Genomic DNA, 15,151 nt, shown 5'->3' with positions numbered 1-15,151 from the left:
GCGTCCGCCATGGCCGCCACTCCCTGACGCCTCTAGCCTGACACCCGGGCACGGAGCCGCGTCCTGCACCAGCGGCCGCTGTTCCGGCACCGCGGGTGTGGCCCCTCGTTCCCTTGCGGGCGAGACGGGCCGGGAACGCTGATCCCCCACGCCGCCCTCAGAAGTCACCTGAAGCCCAGGGCTCTCTGCCGGTTGATCGCCACGGCCACCGGCCCCCTCCAGCAGCAACTTCAGCACGAGACACTCGGGCGGTGCGTGAGGAACGGGCCGGAAGCCTCGCCGGGGCTGAGGTTTGCTCGAGGGCTGTGACCCCTGGCTGTGGCTGTGTAGGTGTCGACTGTGGAAACAGCGAGACCCGTGGTGTGTGGGGAAGCACGCAGCACGGTCAGCGGTGGGCGCTGGGGAGAGAGTGTACAGCAGTTCCCACTCGAGCAGCAGGGCAGGAGCCATGGCGGTCCTTCATGCATGAGGCTAGAGGGAAGCATCCAGAGCAGGGGCAGCCGGGGACAGCCCTAGGAGTGGGACAGGTGCTGGCCCTCAGTGCCACCAGCTCCACCATTGCAGTCCTTCTAGGTTTTGCCTAGAGTATCACCAGTGGGATCCCTCCAATGTGTCCTCTGGGAAGGAGCTCTGTGCATCAAAGGCCGGGGTTGTTGAGACCCCACAGTGCCCAGAATGGGCCAGGTTGCAAGTGAGTCCTCTGGTCCAAGCTCTCCTGCTCAGGCAGGGTCATCCTAGAGCACATGGCACAGGACTATGTCCAGGCAGTTCTGAATATCTTCATTGATGGAGACTCCACAACATCTCTGGACAATCTACTCCTGTGCTCAGTCACCCAGACAGCAAAGTTGTTCTTGGTCATGTTCAGGTAGAATTTTCTGTGCATCACTTTCTGCCTATTGCCTCTTGTCCTTTTGCTCAGCACCACTGAGTGGAGCCTGGCTCCATCCTCTTGGCCCCCCCCCCTTGTGTACATTATATATATATACTTGTATACATTGATAAGCTCCCCTCTCAGATGTCTCTTCTGGAGGCTGAACATGCCAAACTCCTCCAGCCTTTCCTGATAAGAGAGATGTTCCAGTCCCTTAATCATCTTTGTTACCCTCCACTGGACCCACTCAGGAGCTCCACATCTCTCTTGTACTGAGGAGCCCGGAACTGGCCACAGCACTCCAGGTGTGGCCTCACCAGGGCTGAGTAGAGGGGCAGGATCTCCTCCTCGACCTGCTGGCAGTGCTCTTCCTAATGCACCCCAGGACAGCGCTGCCCTCCTTGGCCGCAGGACACGCTGCTGGCTCACGGATGGCTCATCACTGACCGGGGCCGCAGCCCCGTACGCACACCTGGGCGCGCGCGCCCGGCCCGGCCCCGCCCCGTGGTGGGCGCGGCCTCGCCCCACCTGCGCTGCCGCGAGGGCTCCACGTGGAGCTCCGGGAGCGGTGACGTCCCCCGCGAGGCGGGGCGGGGCGGGGCCGAGCGGAGCGGCCAATGGGCGGAGGAGCGGGCGGGGCAGCGCCGGGTCAGGGGTGATCCTGGGATGGTGTCCCGGGAATGGTGTCCAACCCGCGCCCAGCCCGGAGCCCGCGGCACGGCGGAGACCCGCCCGAGGGTACGTAGTCTGGCGGCGGCGGGGCCTCTCTGCACGCCCCGGCAGCCGCTGCTGGAGCGGGGGTGCTGGGGCCTGGGCGGGGGACGGCGGGCCGCTGGCCGAGCCCCATCCCCATCCCGCTGCCGGGGCTCTTTCTCGGGGATCCAGCCGGAGGTGGGGGCCTGGCGGGTGGCCAGCGCCGTGCCGGTGGAATCGGGGGTAGCTTCGGCTGGGGCTGGGAGAAGAAGAGGAGCGGAAGCCGCCAGCCCGCGCCTTGGCTGCCCTCGGCAGCGCTCTCGGCCCCTCTGGAGCTCTGCTCCCTGTCACCTGCCCGTGAAGTGCGCACATGCCTGGCTGAGTGACGTCTCCACAGCTGTGCGCCCCTTAGGGAATTCAGTCTTAACAGAGCTGCTCATTAGATGGAACCGCTTCGATGCCGTAAGCGACCTTTGCTCCCATAGCTGTGGGGCGGGTCTGCCTGAGGCAGAGGGCATGGTTACTTATTTGTCTGGAAGGTATATGAAAACCCAAGCGTGGCTACGGTGTGTACATTAACTATGAGAGAAAAAAAAAAGAAAATACATTATCTGAAAATCACTGCATAATTCAGTAAAATAGGGACCCTCATAAAAGCTCCTAGTTGGAGCTCTCTGGTTCTCTGCTTACCAAGAGCTTCCAATGCAACAAGTTATTCTATTCTGAAACTTAATGGGGTTGTTTAGTACTGTCTAAATCTGCTGAAAATAGATCACATTTTTAATCTGTTTTTTTGGGGGTATGTTTTCCTTTTTGTAGGAGATCACAATGGCCCAAAGGATGTTTAGAACACATATGCTATTCTGCTTTGCTATGGCTGCATTCTTCATCTCTGCCCTAGCTGAAGAACACGTAGGAGAGAGTCAACATCCAAATATTCGCCTTGATAAGAATTTGGTACAAGATAAAGAGTACGTGTTCCATGTTCTAAAAGTGTAAACTTTACTTCTTAATTATTTTCTTATCTCTAAAGTGTTATGCGAATTGGACTTCAGCCTAGAGCACCCTGTTTTCTCAGAATGTTGTATGATTAGCTAAAGCCAGATATGAGACATGCTTGCTTGATAAATTTGTAGAGCTATAAGACCTAGAAAGTCTCTCTGGAGCCTTTAGCCCTACTTATGCTATAAAAAAATTTCTTACGGAAATCCTGTTTACCCATGTCAGCATACTTTAGACAAAATCATATTCCTAACAGGTAGAGTTTATTTTCTCATTTGCTTCTTCATAAATGCGGAACAGTTCTAGCAGCAAATAAAACTCCCTAGAACACTTCATGGTTGACTGGGCAAGATCTTCCTCCACTTCCTGTGCTTTGGAAGACAGCCAAAAAGAGATTTTGGGCTCTGCTTCAGTTGTTTTGATAGCCTGTTAAGTAGGCCAGAAGAAATAGAAATATTATCTAAGGTATTAGAGGCCTCTGCAGCCCTTCTAACAAACAATCTTTATGTCCCCTTTATCTTGATATCAAGTTGTAGCTTTTAGATTTACAATATTTGATCAAAGACTAAATTTGCTGTAAACAGAGCATTAAATATTAATGGTTGGAAATGTTGTGGGTTTTGTTTTTCTTAGACACATCATGGAACACCTGGAAGGTGTTATCGAGAAACCAGAATCTGAGATGTCTCCTCAAGAGTTGCAGCTCCATTACTTCAAAATGCATGATTATGATGGCAATAATCTGCTAGATGGGTTAGAACTTGCTACTGCTATCTCACATGTCCACAAAGAGGTTGGTGTAGTTTTGAAAGGGCTTATGTGTTTGGAAGCAGTTCTGACCCTAAAAGCAGAACAGTTGTAACACATCTTCAGTGCAGTTACAGTTTTGCCTGAAAATGAGATTATTTTTCTCTTGGTAGTTCTGGTTGAATTTATAAATGTACATTATCACAGCTTTTCTTGTCACATTGCAGTTTTTAGGAAGTTTCCATTTTAGTTTAAACTCTAGAATCGGGAAGGGCTCCAGAGTGAAAATCACTTTACAGAGGGCTTACTTTGGCAGGTGGGGATGGGGAGAAAGGGAAATCATCCAAAATGAGGCATGAGAATTTGTAGAATTATCATGATATGACACTGTTTTCAGCTTCAGACTGTTACTGCTGTGTACACACAAACTATAAAAAACCTCTTGAACAAAATTTGTATTAGGAGAACCCGCTATGGTCTGCCTCTTCCTAAACTCAATTTCTCTTTCCAATCATTAGGAACACAATAGAAACACATTATCTCATATTGACCTTCTGGAAGTTACAATTCAGAATAGCGTAACTTCCTGCTAATAACCTGTGGCAAAGAATAGTGAGCCAAGAACAGAATATGACTGGCTGCTTCTTGTGCAAAGGCACCTCTTTGTGTTCCCATAAGGGGTGTTACCAAGAATTTTACTGACTTTAAGCTACAGTGCTGAATTTTTTCACTTCTGTGTTACTGTAAGGTGTTTCTGTAGTGTATAGAAATGACAGTGTCTATACTACATCAAGATCCTAATTAAGAATACATTTATTAGATGATTGTCATCTTTATACATTGTGGTATTCAGCTTTTGGAACTTCTGACCAAGAATGTTGGCTGCAGAATGCTTGTCCTGAAGTCCAAAGAACTTTGACTTCAAAGCTTCCATCTGATGAAATTTGCTTACATTGTTATAAATGATTACATAAAACTTAGTGCCAAATTAGACACCAACCATGAACAGCTTAGTAAAAAATTAGTTGTCAGTAATCTGTCACATGTGCCACTAGATGAGAAAGACTGCTAAATTGTTCACTGTGGTTTTGTTTTTGTAGGAAGGTGGTGAGCATACCCAAGCAATGAAGGAAGAAGAGCTGATTAGTCTAATAGATGATGTCTTGAGAGATGATGACAAGAACAATGACGGATACATTGACTATGCAGAATTCGCAAAATCACTGGAATAAGGGTTTGTTTCTCCTTCTAACCACATGAAAATGTGAACCAGTATAATGTGATTCATTACTGTCTTGTATCAAGCTCTGTGCTGTGAGAAGGAAAAGTGTACCAGTTCCACCTAAATTGATTTGAAAGTTGTATGTGTCAAGAGTTTTGCTAACCTGGAGTGAGAGCCATGTTTCACTAAACATAATACACATTTGAATCATGAAGCATGGAAGTGCCAACAGTACTCACACAGAGTACAGCTGGCAAACTCCTAAGTAGCTCTCTATGAATACTAAATAGAGTCATTAGCATCTAAATTTCAGGTTTTCAGTCACTGGGTTTTATAGTTCTTATTTGCTTACATCTTCTATTTAAAATTATACCTAGAAAGCAAGAAATTATTACTGCATATAGTTGTATTCCAAGGGGAAATGCCTTTACCTTCTCTCTAATTTACAAGAAAATATGTAGATAAGTACCAGGTGCTTGAAACAGCAGTTGTAGAGGGAAAGCATTTGAGTGTGGGTTATGTTTGAGTTCCACATTACACCATATGAACTTAAACAGCCTGTGAATAAATTGAGTATTTTAAAATATATTTACTTCCTAGCATACCATTACATATAAATATATATACATGTGTTTTTCAATTTTTTGTCCTCTACAAATTTACTTTTTATATCTTAATTTAGTGTTTGGGTTTTTTTTTTTTTAATCTACCTTCCATTTTTTTTTTTTGTTAAGAAAATTGAAGTATTTTTATTATGTGTTGTGTTAATGCTGTATAGCATTTGCTAGAATAGCTGCTGCTATCTCATTTTGATTGCTAGAATGGCCTCGGTTGGAAGGGACCTTACAGATCATTCAGTTCCAATACCCCTGCTGTGGTCAGGGACACGTTTCCACTATGCCACATTGCTCAGGTGCTCCCTTTCCAGGGTGAGGACATCTACAACTTCTCTGTGCAGCCTGTTCCAATGCCTTTCCACCCACAGAGTAAAGAATTTCTTCCTAACATCTAATCTAAATCTAGCCTCTGTCACTACATACTCTTGTAAAGAGTCCCACTCATCTTTTTTGTAGGCTCCATTCAGGTACTGGATGGCTGCAATTAAGTCACCCCAAAGCCTTTTCTTTTCCAGGCTGAACAATTCCAGTTATCTCAGCCTTTCCTTACAGGAGAGGTGCTCCATCCTTCTGATCATTTTGGTGGCCTCCTCTGGACTCTCTCCAACAGGTCCATGTCTCTCCTGTGCTGGGCCTTCAGGGCTGGATGCAGGGTTCCAGGTGGGCTCTCAGCAGAGCAGAGGGGCAGAATCCCCTCCCTGGCCCTGCTGCCCACGCTGCTGTGGATGCAGCCCAGGACATGTTTGGCTGTCTGGGCTGTGAGTGGGCATTTCCAGCTCACCTCCAGCGTCTCACCCAGCAGCACCCCCAAGTCCTTCTCCCCGGGGCTGCTCTTGATCTGTTCATCCCCCAACCTTTGTTGATACCAGGGTTGCTCCATCCAAGTGCAGCAACTTGTATTTGGTTTTGTTAAACCTCATGAGATTCCAGTGGGCCCACTTCTCAAGCTCATCCAGGTCCTTCTGGATAGCATCCTATCCTTCAGGACTGTTTTGAAGGTCACATTAACAGCAAACCAGTTTAATATTAAAGCTTTTGTTCATTTTTGGTTTTACAGTATTAGCCAGCAGGAGTGAGCAAGTAATGCTGCCTTATTAAGGTTTAAGTTCATACTCCTTGACACTTAAATTATGGTATTACTTTCAGGAAGTATTTCATAATTTAACAGTTTCAAGTTACTTGAGTGTTTTCAAATTATGGCTCTAGGAATGTTTTCACTGTCTTGACTCAATATTTGATAAGTCAAGCAGCTTAAGAATATTAGAGCGGTGATGTATTGCTGTGTTATTGATGTTTGGTGACTGAAACATAACTGAAATCTTAAATTGCATTCAATGATTTTTCATTAATAAAAAATCTAAATGTTAGCCTATTTCTGTAAAATGTATAAAGAGCTATTTTCTATACAAAATTATTCTTATACAAGAGAAACACATTTGTAAAAGAAATTATTTCCTCTCTTTAAATGTTTGTGCAATGAAGCCGGAGTGTTGGATTTTTTTTCGTGTACTAATCATTTATTTTGAAACCTTTGTGGCTAGGTTTGTGCTGGTTGTACAAGCAATAAAATTAAACCGGGGTTTGTGCATACTGATAGGATACACAAGGCTGGAAGTGCTAGTAAGAAATATACCTCATTTGCTGATGTGTTTTTGAGCTTGTCTCTCTTACAGTCATCTTAAAAGAGAATTCTTTCAGTTACAGTTAGGGTTTTTTGGGTTTTTGGTTGTTTTTTTTTTTTTTTTTTTTTTAATCTCTTCTGAGGCTCTGAATGATCTGGAGCAAATGTTGAATCGGAAAAATGCTAGTGGCTAAGAGGGCAGAAGAGGTTAAGCTGCTCAGCTTGAGCACTTAAAGCAGGTTGCCTGTAGCCCTGCCAACCCTTATATGCTTATTGCTCTTGTGGTTTAACCCCAGCTGGCAGCAAGGGACCACAGAGCCACTCACTCCTCCTGGTCAGATGGCAGAGAGAATCAGAAGGGCAAAAGTGAGAAAATTTGGGGGCTGAAATGAAGATAGTTTAATAGCTAAAGCAAAAAACCAGAGTGCAAGCAAAGCGAAATAGGGAATTCCTTGACCCCTGCCCATGGGCAGGTGATTGTCAGGAGAGCAAGGCTCCATCACATAAAATGGTTGCTGGGGAAGACAAATGCCATCACTCCAAATAGACCCCCCCGCCACTCTTCCTTCATCCTCCTTAGCTTTATATGCTGAGCATGACACCATAGGCTCAGGAACATCCCTTTGGTCATCTGGGGTCAGTTATCCTGGCTCTGTGCTCTCTCAGCTACTTGTGCACCTCTCACTGTGTGGTGGGATGGGAGGCAGAAAAAAAGACTCTGTGTAAGCTCTGCTCAGCAATAATGAAAAATGCCTGTGTTACCAACTCTATTTTCAGCACAAATCCAAAACACAGGTCCATACTAGCCGCTGTGAAGAAAATGAACTCTGCCAGCCAAAATTAGCAAATACTTAAGGCCCTTAGTTTTGGGTTTATTTGAGATGAAAGGGCATGACTCTTATGCACAGTCTTCTCATCACATGCAACCACCTGTAAGTCCATTTATGTACTTGTACTCATGTGCCTATTTATTAACTGCTATTATTGTATGTGGCAAAAGACGTACACCATAGAAGCTTCATACTGGAAATCATAAATGCTGGTAATACGAACATTATTTGCCAGCTATTTTAAATTTGTTTTAAGGGATCAGAAGTATAAATAGAAAAATTATTTACTGGAAAGGGAAAACAAAGTTGGCACCTTTGATATGCGTGAAGAACAAAATAAAATTTCTGCTTTCCTATAAAGAACAGTTCTGGAAGAGTTACCCAAGCTGAAACCTGCATCATCATGTCTTTACTCAGCCTCCTAAAACAAATACACATATGTAATCAAGCACAATTAAAGATAAGTGTTTTAAGAGCTGTCTAGAGAGCTTTCTTAGTTATTAAGTAGAAAAGTGCAAAATTGCTGAGAGTGTTGGTGAATCAGACTTTTTTTTTTTTTTTTCAAATATAACTGATTTGTGTGCTAGTTGTAGCTCAGATAATACCCCTAAATGTGCTGGCACAGGCCATATATAAATACAATATTTTCTGTTTCATATATATAAGATATAGAAAATACAGCCTTTACAACAGTAGTACTCATCTATAAAGCAGTTCTAGTTTCCATAAAACAGTTCAATCTCCATTTCACAGATAAATAACAAAACAGAAGGGCTGTTGCTGAAGATCAATCAGATCCCTGTCAGAAACAGAAGATCAGGAGAATGCTGTTACGTGTGATGTTCACATCTTCCTAGTCCATGATCTCAAGGGATAAAGATTAGCATTCCCCATTGGAGAGAACACATCTAGCCTTGCATTACTGTCTACTGTGTGCTCAGTTTAAAATGTTTGGATTATCTGCTTTTACCTCACAAAATATTGCAGAATCCAGCAACTAAAGATACATAAACATTTTCTTGAAGTTCTCCTAAACTGACTGGGGTTTTAGTAATAAATCTAGAAAAAGATCTGTACAGAAAAGAGAAAGACCTTAACAGCTTGACTAGTGCTTCTCAGACTTGATTAATGACAGGACTGACTCCCTAGAAGCACCTCCATCAAGAGTTTTGCCTGCACATTCACACAAACTTATGACCTTTTTGGTTTTCTTCATTAATCACTTATGACCTCAAAATGTCTTAGATTCATTAGGGAATGGTTACAGACTCACAAATTCCAGTTTTGGCTAAAGTATTTTTTAATCCTGCAATTCATAGGTGAAAGAAGTTATTCAGGGGCAATGTCATAATCGACAGAGCCACTAGGTAGCGTATGGACACTGCACATCGGTTCCCTGCAGTATGGAGCAGTGATTCAACAACCTGCATTTCCCTAAAGCATCACCACTACTCTGACTACAGGCACGGCTTGCTGCTCTCTCTTACAACACCACATTGACTGCATGATGCCTGCATTTTTATTGGTTTATAGCTGTCATAAAAGTTGACTGCAGATGGGACTGGTTACTGGTAATTAATTTTCATTATTTACGGAATCCAAATCAACTTGAAGTGATAGTAAAGGAACTTTCATTGTAATTTTGTCAGTAAAAATAATTGTGTAATAGGAAGGCTTTCTAATATAAACATCAAGCTTGGTCTGACTTCTTGACCGTCTCTAGTTTACCTGTGAGAGGAGCCATGATGTATCTCCAGTGGTCTCAACCAACGTTAAAGAATACTGGAGGGTTTTAGTAGCACCTGAAGTTTTACTGCTTTTGCGTTAGTTATAAAAGCTTCTGTCACTGTTCTTACAAGGCAGAGATCCAGTATGGTCTGACCAGCCATTTCTGCTTAAGGTGAAGTCTATTGCCTTTTTCCTTCTCTCCCCTATTACATGTAAATTTCACTGTCTGTCCATTGCAACATGAAATCACCGCATAATTGTCTAAGCTTTTTTTAAACTAGGTATGGCAAGCATCCTTGCATACCTTAGCCTGGAGTATTTGTTATCACAAGGAATTTGTGTTCTAAACTTTTCATTAGCACAGATCCTCTGTCCACATTGACTGAGATTCATTACAAGGGAAGTTATTAATCCCTTACAGAAAGTTTCTCTGAAGTTACATTTTTCTTCTCATTCTGTCTGATAAATTCTGAAGAGCAGCCTAAATCTTAAGGCCTAATACACTCTGTAATTGTCACAATCTTCCTCAGCTGCACTGCAGCTTTGCACGTAGGTAGAGGGCAGTGTAACATACAACTCAAAGTCCACTGCCACATAGGACATTTTGCAAGGAATCAACACTGCAGCAAACATAGTGTCATCTTCTGCCATCTCATCCAAGTGACTGACAGCACTGCATTTCAAGAAGGCCAATGTCACTAACTCAGAGAATGGGTAGGGAAGATCTAATAAGAAGCAAATATAACAGATTATGGACAGCTTCAATTCATTCAAGAAATGCTAGTAAGAAACCAAGTGCAACTATGGCATTTTAGAGGAAAGTAAGGATATTCAGCAGATGTCAGCTAATTCACAACCTTTTAATAGACCTCAGTTTTAAGAGAGATGGCTGTAAAATAGACACTAGTACAGCTGGTTGAGAACCCAGCACAATACTTCATTCATGGGAAGGTGTAGAGGGGGTGTAAACAGTTACTAAAGATAAAATGGACTAGATACAACTAGCAAAACTTATCAAAAGTGAAATAAATTTTACAGGCAAGAGGAGAAAAAGGGGAATTTGGACCAGTACTCTATGACAGGTAAGTGCAGAGGATGTTAAGGAAGTGGAAGAGTTTAATGACCTTTTTTTCTCCATTTTTCATCAATCTTACTTAAAAGATCAAAAGCAACTAGAGTGTGCAATTATTTAGGGGGCAAAATTGCAGCCTAAAATATGCAAAACTTGCCTTAGAGAATAACATATCACATTACATGTCTTCCAGTTCCCTAAGCAATTTCACTCTAGGAGTCTTAAAAGGGAAGTTGAAGTACTAGCTAGAGATGTCACATAGCTTGAATTTATTTTATACAATTTTTTTTGCAAGGCCTTTAGTGGTATTTCCTATAATATCCTCATGGACATGCTGGTGAATGGTGTTCTAAATGAAACTGCTGTGGGAAGGGGCAGGAGGTCAAGTCCAGTTGGATAATTGTATCCACAGAGTAATTGCATCCTAACATCAAAATGTGTATGTTTTGTAAAGAATTCTGTGGGCCTTGGTCCTGTATAAGGTTTTGTTTTCAATGAAGGCATAGAAGATTGAATATAAAGTATGAATATTCCTTGTATATATAATATAAATATATATATTATATATATATAAATATATATAATATATATAATATATATAGAAATATATATTATATATATATATATATAAATAAATATAATATTCCTTGTATATATAATATAAAGTATGAATATTCCAATCTTGCAGATGGAACAAGGAAGGACTGCAGATGTTATAGATACTAAAAAAATCAGAATCTAAAATGTTATTGATACGATTTAGAGAGATCATCTAAAATGGATGGAATACAATCGTGCAAAATGCTTACACAGAAATATTCATCTGTTCTTGCAAAACTGTCTAGGTTCACAAGAGAAAATACCAGGGACTATGTTGGAACAAGCTGAGCATGAAGGGCAAAGCTCTCACATCAGAATGTTTAAAGGGTCTGAAAGAGCCCATGTGGGCTGATTCCCATAGGAAAAGATTCACCTGGAAGACCACAACCTGTTTAGTGCACTGTACTTCAAGTAAGGGATGGAACAGTTGGCAGGGGAGATCAGCAAAAATTGACAGGGGTCCAGAAAACATGAGGAAAGACTGCAAGAAATGTAGCTTTTTTTTCTCTGAAGTAACAACAGAGACAGAAAGTTAATATTCTTCAACTAAAAAGCTGTTGCAAAGAATAAGGAACTAACATGTTCCTGATGGAAAGATCAGGAAGAATAAACCATTAAGAAGCATAAACCAAACAGCTTGGGAGATTTAGATTAGACATTGAACAAAACTTCTGTATCAACAATAAGATACTGCAGCTTGGGGTGACATGATTGCAACTTGGTCATGGTATAAAAAGGTGGAGCTAATAACTTTTCCAGATTTCCTCCAGTGAAAGCCTGTCTCTGAGTGAGTTGATGACTCTCAATATCTGTGTGGACTTGCTCTGGGAGGAGAAATCCCTTATGATGGGATCCACAGCTAAGAGCTGAACACAGGACCTGAACAGAGGGAGCCTATGCTCAGCTCCAGCTCTCAGAGAAATCTTTCCCAAGATCACACAGACTGTCCCATTCTCTCTCTGCTGTAAGGCCTTCCTCTTCTCTTTATCATCTCTGCAGACTATCATGGAGCCAGCCGTACTACAGTTTTCTACTAATCCATCTAGATACCAGTTTTGCATGTCTTCTTACCATCATAACCCATTTTCCTTCTTGAAAAGTTTATCCTGTAAACTTACTCAGTACTTCTGCTTTCAGGCAATTTTTCAGTCCCAGAAGACAATGGCCAGTGAGACAATCCTGCTGCACTCAGTTTCTGTGCTGCATGGCAGAGCATTCTGCAACCAGCAGCCTCCTGCTCAATCCTGTTAGGGTATAATCACTATCATCAACATCTAGGTGCAAAACCCTTCCCAGTTTCTACTGAGCACCTTCAAAATGTGACTGTCAAGACCCAGAAGTGAACACTTTGACCATGAGGAATGCTTCATTTGGGATTCAAGTCCTAGCTCCAAAGCACAGAGAAAAAAAAAAAAAAACAAACAAAAAAAACCAGAAACCCCCAAACAAAACAGTGATGACTGTTAAGTCTTTAAAGTGACAAAGTAAATTCTTAGACCTATTTTCAACAAATAGTCAACTATTTTTGTTGACACTAAGAATATAGTGTAACAACATCCATACTGAGTAAAATCCAAGGTCCAGGTAGCCCTTGAGCTTGCTTCGATAATGGTCAATAACAGACACTGGTGGAATAATAGAGAAAGAATGATGTCATACTTCTCTCAAATACATACAAGCCTCCAGCAATTTGTGGATTGGGGACTTGGCTTCAACAGCAGTGAAACCAGCTGAGGTCCAGAGCTCAGAATGATCAAGGCTTAAATGTCAAAGTCTGGGAACATAATTAAACAAACCCAAGGTCTCACGGAACATGTTCCATGTCCCATTGTCAATGGTACGTGCTGGACAGACCTTACTGTTCGCACTGCTATAACTTTCAGTGCTAGCTAAGGGAGTCATCCAGGGAGACCACATCAGTGCAGTGGTATAGCAGAACTGTACTGTTTGCAGATGCCACATTCTTCTTAACGTGAGGGATGCTGAAAATAGTCTAATGAATGTTTGCCTATGGTTTTGGTCATACTTCAACAACCATATTAAAAAAAAATCCCAATTATGAGAAAGTTCTAAGCACATATTTTGCAATGAATTCTCTTGAAGAATAGAATGTAATGCCTCAGAACTTACTTTGTCATAAAACCACAAATAAGTCCCAAAACACTTATGCTAAAAAATAATATTAGCTTAAGTCTCATCATGTGTGGCTTGCAGCCATATTGGCACAAATCATTGCAGGTATGAATTTTTGACCCAGTAAAAACCACGGAGATGAGCAGACCGAACTTTGAATTCTGTTCCCTTTCAAAAAGGCCTCCAGGGAGTGTGCAGAAGGGACTGTAAAACCATGCTGTCAGTTTCAGCGTGGATTGCAGTGGGAATCAGGAAACATACACGTGAGGATTTTAGACCACAGTACTTGCAGACAGAAGCAGCCTCAGATAAGGAATGTGTCTGTTCAGGATAGATGCAGAGTTGTTTATAAACCTTATATTGCTACCATGAATTTATAACCATATTGGTACTGACTAGATGAATTAAGATCTCCAAAGAGCATATAACATATGGCGGCAGGGATCACTTTCAGTAACCAAATAATTCTGTCACCAGACAGCCTAAAACTATTCAAAGGCACCATTTTTAGCCAAGACCAACAGATCTGAAATATTTTTTGAATCTCTAGGCAAATGAATTTTCAGGATGTTACAAGCCAAAAAGTCTTCAGGAAAATCTCCAAGCAGATGAACTCATTTTTTTTAGCCATCATCTCTCTTAAACACCTTGACCAGTTTCCTTCAACTCTTCCAAAAAATCTGTCCCATAATAAGATTATTCCTGTGAAGCTGTAGGTGGATAGGGCTAATTTTGGCAAAGGGAGGAATAGGAATAAATTCAAGTTTATAATGGAAACTTAAAGACATTTGCAGCATGCTGAATGCTGTTCAGTGGGATCTATATAATACATGATCTTTCCATTGCAGCAAAAATATAAAATGCTTTTATTGTTACTAAGGGAAAAGACCACTTCCTCCATATGAAGTCCTACCTAGGAGACAAAAAGACCTGTCAGGTATTACAAGTATTTTTGCTTCCGTCCATTAAAATGTTTATAGGATCCAGATTAATTTTCTAAAATCTTGGCTTGAGGATCTGTGCAGTGTATTACACCATGCTGGCAGTGCAGAATGATGATAATTTTGGACTGCAGATGTGCCTCTACCACAGACCTTATTTAAACTGCAGGATGGCATTGACACACCAAACTAAAGCATTAAATTAGCCAAGGTACTGCCATTTCAGACCACAGCATGCTGCAAAACCCACTCTGAAAGCAGAGCTCAGTCAAGCTCAGCTGCTGTTGGCAGGCCACCCTGAACGGTCTTTCTGGGATAATGGACCCAAGCTATCTAGTTTAATGGGAGTTCAGGTTTGTCAGAGCTTTAAATAATATGATGGTCCAGTAGTGCAGGTAGTTAAATGAAAATATTCTGTGTGGTTATAAAGTCTGCCTCTAGATAGTTCCTAGGCAATAGCTTCTGCAGTTCACATTGCCTGGTTTGGGAAAACATAGCCCACACAGTTTTTACGGAGATCTGGAAATTTTCTGGTTTGTGTAATGGTTAAGGAAAAACATCCTTTGGGGAACTTACATTGCCCTTTTCAGATTTCTGTGACAGGTAGAGGCCCTTTCTAAGTCCTTGTAAAGCTCACTTAATAAAAGTCTCTGTAGGGAATGGGAAAGGGTTATATAGGCTGCAGGCCAGACAGCACATTTCCACCCAGTTGAGCTGTCATGTGCAGATATTACAAAAATACACACAATTCTCAAAGATACTTTAGGTGCTCTAACCCCTGACCCACATCCATACCACTTCTTTCTGGTGACCAACTGTCCTCCCAACACAGCCACCTCACTAGGGACTGTTCAGCCTGAAAGCTCTTCCTGTTGACCTTCACTGAACTGTTTGGAAATGCAGAGGAAAATGTACCACATTGATTCAGTGGGCCAAGTAAAAGTCCTTCTGAAAACTGCTAAGCTGTCATGTCTAGTAACTTGCAACTTTAGCCTGGTACTCAGAGCAGCATGGAGATTTGAAAATCTGTTCTTAATCCTGTATGACAGGGATTGCTGGTCAGAAATACAA

The 15,151-nt window shown here is 42.1% G+C and overlaps 1 protein-coding gene across 1 annotated transcript; it reads left to right on the top strand.

Annotated features, from left to right (window-relative positions):
- Positions 1–1,509: 1,509 nt before the first annotated feature.
- On the top strand, positions 1,510–6,636 carry MCFD2 (multiple coagulation factor deficiency 2, ER cargo receptor complex subunit). Its single transcript, XM_041413548.1, has 4 exons — positions 1,510–1,612; positions 2,387–2,538; positions 3,203–3,362; positions 4,417–6,636. The coding sequence occupies exons 1-4, from the start codon at positions 1,541–1,543 to the stop codon at positions 4,546–4,548; spliced, it is 516 nt and encodes a 171-aa protein (XP_041269482.1). The 5' UTR covers positions 1,510–1,540; the 3' UTR covers positions 4,549–6,636.
- The last annotated feature ends 8,515 nt before the right edge of the window (positions 6,637–15,151 follow it).

This window comes from Onychostruthus taczanowskii, unplaced genomic scaffold, assembly GCF_017590055.1.
Source record: "Onychostruthus taczanowskii isolate IOZ18803 unplaced genomic scaffold, ASM1759005v1 scaffold42, whole genome shotgun sequence".
NCBI classification, from domain to species: domain Eukaryota; kingdom Metazoa; phylum Chordata; class Aves; order Passeriformes; family Passeridae; genus Onychostruthus; species Onychostruthus taczanowskii.
This window is presented reverse-complemented; position numbering and strand designations above follow the sequence as displayed.